The following is a 9807-nucleotide window of genomic DNA, read 5'->3' on the forward strand; positions in this document are numbered from 1 at the left end:
CTATGGATTCTTTCATTTCCAACTAAAAAATCTGAAATCCCGTTTGGAACACTCCTGTCAGCCGAAGGGAACAAACAGGAAACCTGGAAAAACCTTTGACCAGAATATGTCATTTTTCTTTTCTTTTTTTTTACTTTTGGGCAATTGTGTAACCCTAAAATGTTTTGAGCAGTTTGTTTCTTGATCCTGGGCTTAAGAGAACCTGTCATTCTGAGGCTGGTATAGTGTTTCTTCCTGTCATTCTGAGGCAGGTATAGTGTTTCTTCCTGTCATTCTGAGCCTGGTATAGTGTTTCTTCCTGTCATTCTGTGGCTGGTATAGTGTTTCTTCCTGTCTACACCTGCATCCCAAAAGGCAGCCTGTTCCCTACATAGTGACCTGTTCTTGACCAGAGAAATGTGGTCCACTACATAAGGAATAGGGTGCCCTTTTTGACACACCCTCTAAGTGAGCGCTTCTATTCGGAGCCAGCCATGTGTAGAGAGAAGTAAACAGATGTCTGAAATAGAATGGATATGTACCTTCTGTATCCTGTGATGTAGAAAACCTTCAGGCGTAGGCTGCAATTTAGGACAGCTGTCCCACGCAAACTTTCATTGCACAGGAAATATGTCATGATGTCGTTGATGATCCGCTATGATGTCAGAAGCATTACATGTTAAAGAGTAATAAAACACACAAAAATGTGATCATAATGTAAGTTGTTGTGACAGTAACTCAAGCAACGACCCAATAAAGTTTTCAGAACGTCTTATAGATTCACTGTTTTGTCTTTTGTTGCATAATTGGGAGATGTGACAGAACATATAAATTTTTATTATTAATTTACTTATTTAATAATTTACCTAATCTGTTTTCAGTATGTGACCCTTGTGTTCAACATTGGATGGTAGATGTAGTGGCTGACTCACATAGAAGACTTGGGTATTAGTGATATGAGATTAATACCAAAGACTTATATTACCTCTAAGATATTTCAGCTATGTTAGTTATGCAATGACTGAAGTGGTCGTACGAAATCACGAAATTGACCATTAATGATTTCATTGAGGGTGACCAGTCCTTCCCTACATCACTGGCAGTGTCTGTGTTTACATCACACCTACATTAGTAGAGAATGGACAGTCTCATTCCCTATTGATATTGTTTAAATGTAAAGCCAGTGGCACAAAGGCATTCTATTTGGATTTCGAGGGAGACAGACTGAAAAGAATCCAACTAAATTAGCTGGTGTCGGTTCAGTTACGTTGTAAGTCTACAGTTAACCACGTTGTTGGTCGCTCCGCACACAAGAAAAGTCACATCAACCTCGTGGTGGTCCATTGAAGGGAACATGTTTATAGTGATACAATTGGGCACACATGGGACGTGTTTTAAGATAGATGATCCCGTCCCTAGGCTATTGCGCATGTGAGCTTGTGACTGGTAAGATGTTACAGAAATAGTAACTCAAAAAACCCCAGGCCTGTTTTTATTGAATGCAGGTGAAGATCCGGCATTTATTTGGTGAGAAATTACGTTTTCTGCTGCTTGCTTTATTTTGACTTGTAACTGGATCAAGTTCATTAACCACTACCTTTCGTATAATGTTTTTTTTCTTTCTTGAGTGTCCCGTCTGCGCCTTGAGCGAGCGACTAGTGGGCGCGCACGTAGAAACGACGCTGCCGAGGCTTCAAGATGGCGGAAGTCCTGACTACTCAGGAGGAACTGGTAAGGGTTTGGTTAACGATGTTCTTCTTGCGGTCTTCCAACCGTGGACATTAACATGTCCTTTTAATTATGTGACTAATAATGACAGTGTGTGGGTTTACACATGTATACTGTCCACGTTCCCTTTGAGGATACTGTCTCGTTAATATGCATGGCCCGTTCAGTGTGACAGCCGCTAGCATGCTACCGCGAACTAAGTGGCTATAGCATGTTCGTCCGGATGCAATTCCCGGTAGACTGCTAGCGCCTAGCTGTGTGTCTAGCATGTAGCTTTGGCAGTGTTTGTCAAGTTGACATCTCACGGTTTTCATTGCATGTGTGTTTTCTGTTGTTTTGAAGAACGGAATACGAACTCAATTCTTTTTTTCCCTATTTGAGACATACTGTATTTTAGCGTGAACGCTAATGGCCAGTGTATCTAGTTAGCGACCGCTAACGTTAGCCCGAGGGGAAGAGAGAGTTGATCCACATCCTATTGGCTTACCACATGTAGCTCCCTAGCCATATAGTAAGAGAACATTGACATGTCATTTTTAGTTACAAACGATAACTATTCCGCACCAGAACATGCCAGTGCAGTGGCGCAATCTTTTTACGTTACACGTGGAGTAGTGTGACATGTTGTTTTCAATTTCCCTTGAATGCAGTGGCCTTCGTCATAACAATCACGTTAGCGAGATCAATTTTATGACAGCCAGTTCAGAGAATTCGTTCTCCTGTTCCTGGTAGTAGCTAGAGCTTTGTTGCCGTCATTCAACTCACTGCCCGTAGTAGTATCTGAAGAACTAGCGGTAGCTCTTACTGGTCTTCAGCGGTGGGGTTTTACTTTGAGGACTGTAGTTATGCCGATTGACCACTGTACGCTGTCAGTTGGAATGTTTAATTACCTGAAAAGTTAATGTATTTGACTACACAATGTATTAAACGAAGAATCGTCCAGTCCGCAGAACAGTACAGCGCTACATTATATCGACGACTCGCTCCGTCCTTATATCGCTGATAGATAGCTATGCTAATGTAGCTACTAAGTAGCTTTTGTGCAACACGCAATTTGATTTCTGACATAAATACTTCAGCCGTTATGAATCCTATTACCATTTCACGTCAAGTTGTAAAAAGTCACATTTTGAAGCTAAGTTATGACGCGCCGGAGTTTTCCTAGGTGCCAAAATGTGTGTGTTGGAATCACTGGAATAATCCGCTGTCAGATATCAGAAAGACCAAGCAAGTTGATGGTGATGTGAAAGTAATGCCCCAGGTTATTCCTGGTTTAGCAGATGAATGAAGCATAGCTTCCTTCCTACACCTGTCACTGCATGAGTATGCATCTCTGGATCAGACTGTCTGTCCATTAGCAAATCAATCTTCTCTGGATCTGTCTAACTGTCTGTCCATTAGCCAATCAATCGTCTCTGGGTCTGTCTGTCTGCCCATTAACTAATCGATCACAGTTCATTTAGCCAAACCAGAGGGATTGATTTAATAGAAAGGACTGGTCATTGTGGTTCCTTCTGGTAACCGTGGTGATGTTATTATGGCACTGTAAACACCACACCATAAACCACACATTTTAAACCAATCCCTCGACAACAACTCTCTCCTCTTCTGTCCTTGTGGCTTCCTCCACTCCCCGTGGTCTCCAGGCGGTGGAGGAGTTCCTCAGTGTGGTGCGTGGCAAGGAACAGCCTCACACAGCAGCCCTGGTCACCCAACCCACCGCCGTCAAGTTCCTCAGGGCCCGCAAGTTTGACGTCTCCCGGGCTGTAGACCTCTTCCAGGCATACAAGGTGCGGACAGAGACAAAACACTGAGGGGGGGGGGGGGTGCGTGCGTGCGCGCGCTATTTACCCCACTTAATGTACTAATGGTGACCTATGACCCAGTCTTTCTGTAATTGGTCCCTGACCCTGCCTTTCTGTTTACAATTGGTCCACTCAGAATACGAGGATCAAGGAGGGCATCTTTGACATTAACCCAGAGGAAGAGCCGCTCCGTTCTGAACTACTATGTGGGAAGTTCACAGTTCTGGTGAGGCCCGTCTGTTTGTCTGTTGGGTTCTCTCTCTGATTCTCTATGTTTGTGAGGTGAGATTGTGTCTCTATTCGTGTGTGTGTGTGTGTGTTTGTGTGTGTTTGTCAGGTAAGCTCAGCGCCAGTCAAGGGAAATTGGTTTAAAAATGGTTTGTCTGTCTCTGCCAAACTCTGTCTTTGTGTATATCTGCTTGTCCATCCGTGTCTGTGTGTGTGTATCTGTCTGTCCGTGTGTGTGTGTGTCCGTGTGTGTCCGTGTGTGTGTGTGTATCTGTCTGTCCGTGTGTGTGTGTGTATCTGTCTGTCCGTGTGTGTGTGTCTGTCCGTGTGTGTGTTGTAGCCTGGACGTGATTCCAAGGGTGCTGCTCTAGCTCTGTTCACTGCCCATCTCCACCGTCCTGACGTCACTACCCATAAGGCTGTGCTGCAGGCCATCATCTATCAGCTGGACAAAGCCATAGAGAGGTAACCTCCCATTTCTCATGATGTCATCCCTCTTATCTTGCCTTTCTGCATTCCTGTCCTACTGTCTCTTCTATTACCTCATAAGAAGTAAACCCCCCGTCCCCCCCCCCTCCTCCTCCCCTCCCCGCCCCCCCAGCCTAGACACTCAGAGGGACGGCCTGATATTCATCTATGACATGACCAGCTCCAGCTACATGAACTTTGACTATGAGCTCTGTGTCAAGATCCTCAATCTGCTCAAGGTAATGTGTGCTTAGGGTCCTATTTAGGATCTTCTCCTTTCTGTTTCATTCCTTAACTGTGTGTGTGTGTGTGTGTGTCCTAGGGTGCGTTCCCAGCGCGGCTCAAGTGTGTGTTCATCGTTTCATCTCCTCTCTGGTTCCGAGCTCCTTTTGCAGTCCTCCGCCTCTTCGTACGCGAGAAGCTGAGAGAGAGGGTACAACTCTGTGTGTGTGCGCGTGTGCGCGTGTGTGCGTGTGTGCGTGAGCGCGTGTGTGCGTGAGCGCGTGAGCGCGCACGCCGGTATGTATCTGTGTCTGTCTGACTGTATGTCCTGTGCCTGTGCTTAACAGCATGCTCTCCCTCCACCAGGTCTGTACAGTGAAGGCACATGAGCTGTCCAATCACATCCCAGTCTCCTCCCTCCCAGAACATCTGGGTGGGACTTGCAAGTACAACCATGTTGCCTGGATACAGTCCTGCGTCAACACTCACGTCGCCCCGGGGAACAACCACACAGACTCTCTTCTTCACGACACACACGACTGTGTTGGCAGCCTGCTACGCTCCTACAGTCTGCTGCCCCGCGATGTTAGCCCTGCTGCTACGCTAGCAGCTACACAAAGCTCCATAGACTCCCATTCAGATTCACCTCCAACATTAGCCTCCGAGCTAGCGTTATCCGCTACGACTAACTCCAACTGCTACGATGATAGCAATGCTAACCACTGTAGCAGGACTCAAAGCCAGACCCCGAACCGCTCCCAGTGCTCTGGACCGCAGGCGAACCACCACCACTGGAACGGCTCTGCCGGGGTCAGGACGGGGTCAGAGGTCAGCTGTGTTAGTGGTTCTGGGGTGGTCAGTGGTGTTAGCACCAATGCTAACAGTGTGAACGGCCGCCAGCCGCCTCCGCAGTCAGACACTCCCCCAGACACGCCCCTGCACCCGAAAGTAGGAGGGGCTCTGTCCGCTGACGGCTCGGAAGCCCCCGACCACGACACGGCGAACGAGGAAGAGGAGGTGGACGAGGAGGCTGTACACGAGGTTCCTCCTCTCCCCCAGAAGTCTCACCCTCGCCCCGCTATCTCGACGTCGTGGGGCGTGTCGGAGCAAGACGAGGAGCTCGGGGAGGCCCCGGCACCCCAGGAGGAGGCCACCATCCACATGCCTGATCAGGGAGGGATGACGCTGTTGGAGTTGGTGGAACACGTCAAGAGGCAGAAGAAGAAAGGCATCTACCAGGAGTACGAGGAGATACGCAAGGAGGCGCCCACCGGGAGCTTTGACTACAGCAAGTTAGTCTCCATCTCTACAACACTTTGCGTCTCATGCGCTGTCTTTTATCTCTGTATATCTCTCCTTGGTTCCATCTCTTTTAGAGCATTTCTTTCTCTAATACTCACTCTCTCTTTTCCTTGTTCTCTCTCTAACTCTTTAATATCGCCTCTGCTTCATCCTTCTGTAGAAAGCTGTCCAATCAGATCAAAAACAGGTATAGTGATGTCCTCTGTCTGGACCAATCACGTGTTAGACTCAGCCAGCTGTCCAACGACAAGGACGAGGTACGTCTTGTATGTAAAACATTCTTTTTCACAATGTGAGCGGGAGTATCTTTGAAATTGTGCCCTCAGGGACCCTAGCCACAGGTCAGGTCTGGATGAGGAAGTGTTGTGGATGCTGTGTAGATCAGCTGCCGGTTAGTGTTATTACTGGCGCCGACCGATAGGGGGCAGCAGAGTGTCTGGGCTTTCAATCAGTTGATATTTCCTGCCTCGTCTCCTACTTCAAACCTGTTGGATGAGAGGGTCAAAGTCATTTAAATCAGCTGTGTTTCTGAAGATCGTTCAGCGCCCTGACATAGTTTGCGGGATTGAAAACACTTGTGTTCTAGGCACTGGAGGTCTGTAGTAATCACCATGGGTGTTGTCTTACAGAACCAGATATTCTCTGTCCATTGAAACGCCCTCATTGCTGTGTGTGTGTCGGGCTGTCTGTGTGTGTGTGTCGGGCTGTCTGTGTGTGTGTGTCGGGCTGTCTGTGTGTGTGTGTCGGGCTGTCTGTGTGTGTGTGTCGGGCTGTCTGTGTGTGTGTGTCGGGCTGTCTGTGTGTGTGTGTCGGGCTGTCTGTGTGTGTGTGTCGGGCTGTCTGTGTGTGTGTGTCGGGCTGTCTGTGTGTGTGTGTCGGGCTGTCTGTGTGTGTGTGTCGGGCTGTCTGTGTGTGTGTGTCGGGCTGTCTGTGTGTGTGTGTCGGGCTGTCTGTGTGTGTGTGTCGGGCTGTCTGTGTGTGTGTGTCGGGCTGTCTGTGTGTGTGTGTCGGGCTGTCTGTGTGTGTGTGTCGGGCTGTCTGTGTGTGTGTGTCGGGCTGTCTGTGTGTGTGTGTCGGGCTGTCTGTGTGTGTGTGTCGGGCTGTCTGTGTGTGTGTGTCGGGCTGTGTGTGTGTGTGTGTGTGTCGGGCTGTGTGTGTGTGTGTGTGTGTGTCGGGCTGTGTGTGTGTGTGTGTGTGTGTGTCGGGCTGTGTGTGTGTGTGTGTTGTGTGTGTCGGGCTGTGTGTGTGTGTGTGTGTCGGGCTGTGTGTGTGTGTGTGTGTCGGGCTGTGTGTGTGTGTGTGTGTGTCGGGCTGTGTGTGTGTGTGTGTGTGTCGGGCTGTGTGTGTGTGTGTGTGTGTCGGGCTGTGTGTGTGTGTGTGTGTGTCGGGCTGTGTGTGTGTGTGTGTGTGTGTGTCGGGCTGTGTGTGTGTGTGTGTGTGTGTGTGTCGGGCTGTGTGTGTGTGTGTGTGTGTGTGTCGGGCTGTGTGTGTGTGTGTGTGTGTGTGTCGGGCTGTGTGTGTGTGTGTGTGTGTCGGGCTGTGTGTGTGTGTGTGTGTGTCGGGCTGTGTGTGTGTGTGTGTCGGGCTGTGTGTGTGTGTGTGTGTCGGGCTGTGTGTGTGTGTGTGTCGGGCTGTGTGTGTGTGTGTGTCGGGCTGTGTGTCAGTGTGTTTTGGGGTGTGTGTTTCGGGGTTCGTGTGTGTGTGTGTTTCGGGGTGTGTGTGTGTGTATATGTGTGTGTTCCTAGACGGCGGACTACATCAATGCTAGTTTTATGGACGGGTACAAGAGGAGCAACGCCTACATCGCTACTCAAGGTGAGGGTTGGCGTCTCCTCTCAGGGTTGGCCTCGTCGTCTTGGTGGTACGGTTTCACCGTGTGACGTTGTTGTTTGGTTTCCAGGTCCTCTGCCCAAGACGTTTGGGGATTTCTGGAGAATGGTATGGGAACAGATGGTCCTCATCATCGTCATGACTACCAGGTACACCTTTACTTCATCTGTTGTCATGGAGGCGGTGAATTGCTGTGGTTTTCAGATTTGAGTCTAAATGGCTGTGCGCGTGCACGTGTGCGTGCACAGGGTGGTGGAGCGGGGCAGGGTCAAGTGTGGTCAGTACTGGCCTCTGGAGGAAGGAAGGACAGAGCAGCAGGGTCTCTTCCTCATCAAGAACACACACATCCAGCTGTACCAGGACTTCAGGCTGTCTCACCTGGAACTGTACAACAGCCAGGTATGCGTCTGTGTGTAACTGGTGTGTGTGTAACTGGTGTGTGTGTAACTGGTGTGTGTGTAACTGGTGTGTGTCTGTGCCAGACAGGGGAGAAGAGAGAAGTCTTCCACTTCCTCTACCTCAGCTGGCCTGACTTCGGAGTGCCCAAGAGTGCGTCGGCCATGTTGGATTTCCGTGAGCACGTGCAGCAGCGGCAGGAGACGGCGCTGAGGAGTCTGGGAGCGGAGTGGGAGGGGCCACCAGGAGGACCACCACTGGTAGTACACTGCAGTGCAGGCATCGGACGCACTGGTGAGACTCCCTGTCTGTCTGTCTCTCCCTGTCTGTCTGTCTCTCCCTGTCTGTCTGTCTCTACCTGGTCCCCGTCTCACCCTCTGTCTGTCTCACCCTCTCTGTCTGTCTCTCCCTTTGCTCTCTGTCTGACTGTTTTGCATCCCTGTCTGTCCCCCAGGTACGTTCTGTACTCTAGACATCTGTCTGTCTCGGCTGGAGGACATTGGAAAAGTGGATGTGTGTGAGACAGTGAGGAGGATGAGGACTCAGAGGGCCTTCAGCATCCAGACCTGGGACCAGTACTACTTCTGTTACATGGCTGTTATAGAGTACGCTCAGCGACATGGGAAACTGACCCCGGTACAGTGGTCTGACTCTGACCTGGAGACGGACAGTGAATAGTGGGGGGACAGAGAAACACGTGGAGGGGTGGAGGGGTGAATGCAGGTAGAGATGGAAGGATGGATACATTTTCTGAAAGAAAAATAAATGGAGAGAAAATGGAAGAGGGCCCCCCTGGAATTACCATCCGAGGAGGAAGAAGAAAGGCTGAGCTGCATCAACATTTAAATGATTGGTTGATTGATCTGTCCTGCCATTTAGTATTTAGTGTGGTGACTTTGAGCCTGTTGCTGCCATAGAGCTAGCTAGAGGCTTCTGCTCCAGGTTTTTGCTCCCTTAGCGCTAGCTAGAGGCTCCTGCTCCAGTTTGTTGCGCCCTTTGAGCTAACTAGAGGCCCCTGCTCCAGTCATTTGCTCGTGTAGAGCTAGCTAGAGGACCCTGCTCTGGACTGTTTCTTCCATAGAGCTATCTAGAGGCCCCTGCTCTGTTGTGCTCAGGCCAGGCCTGTTGCTCCCGCAGAGCTACCTAGAGGCCCATGCTTTGCACATGTACTCCAAGGGCTTCTGTGACAGCATGGGCAGTGCCATCGAGGGCTATCCACATCTACGGTTGCTGCCAGAACACTCTTGCACAGGAGGACGAACGACAAACTAGAATTTGAACCCCCTACGCCTAGTGTCACGCCATCGTCAATGACCTTTGAACCCCTGACACCCTGTCCCGCCTGTTTCCCGCCTTGGCTGGTGGACTTTCTGAATGCAAAGGGGCGTGTGCTTGTGCTGGAGGGGCGCCTGTGTGGGTGGGGGCGTGTGCTTGGGAGAACATGGTCACGTTTGGTTGCATTGTGACATGGGGTTCCAAACCGATACCTGGTCAAAATGAGTCTGTTTCTCTTCTGTGTCATTTGTGCTTTTCTTCTGTGGTGCATCATTGTTGTTGATGACATTTTTTTAAGGTGCGTTTCCTGTCCGACTGTCCATATTGTAAAGTAACTAACCGTCCACAAACCAAAGCCTGACCCCTGAATGCTTGTATGTACTCCTTTATATTAAGGCAAGATTATTATCTACTATAGGCCGTGTATATTCTTGTAACATACGTTTATACAGTATATTGTGGATATAATAGTGCAGATGGTATTAATAATATTAACGATAATGTCTGTTAGAAGATCAATGACAGAAGCTTTGTTTTAATATAATTCACTCTAACCTTGAGGGACAAACATAGA

The 9807-nt window shown here is 49.3% G+C and overlaps 1 protein-coding gene across 1 annotated transcript; it reads left to right on the top strand.

Annotated features, from left to right (window-relative positions):
- Nucleotides 1-1591: 1591 nt before the first annotated feature.
- ptpn9b (protein tyrosine phosphatase non-receptor type 9b) lies at nucleotides 1592-9194 on the top strand. Its single transcript, XM_020043700.3, has 13 exons — nucleotides 1592-1710; nucleotides 3354-3497; nucleotides 3649-3738; nucleotides 4081-4205; nucleotides 4342-4447; nucleotides 4531-4641; nucleotides 4797-5722; nucleotides 5893-5989; nucleotides 7478-7547; nucleotides 7633-7711; nucleotides 7811-7961; nucleotides 8045-8252; nucleotides 8413-9194. The coding sequence occupies exons 1-13, from the start codon at nucleotides 1678-1680 to the stop codon at nucleotides 8634-8636; spliced, it is 2364 nt and encodes a 787-aa protein (XP_019899259.3). The 5' UTR covers nucleotides 1592-1677; the 3' UTR covers nucleotides 8637-9194.
- The last annotated feature ends 613 nt before the right edge of the window (nucleotides 9195-9807 follow it).

Source organism: Esox lucius, chromosome 25 (genome assembly GCF_011004845.1).
Source record: "Esox lucius isolate fEsoLuc1 chromosome 25, fEsoLuc1.pri, whole genome shotgun sequence".
Taxonomy (NCBI): domain Eukaryota; kingdom Metazoa; phylum Chordata; class Actinopteri; order Esociformes; family Esocidae; genus Esox; species Esox lucius.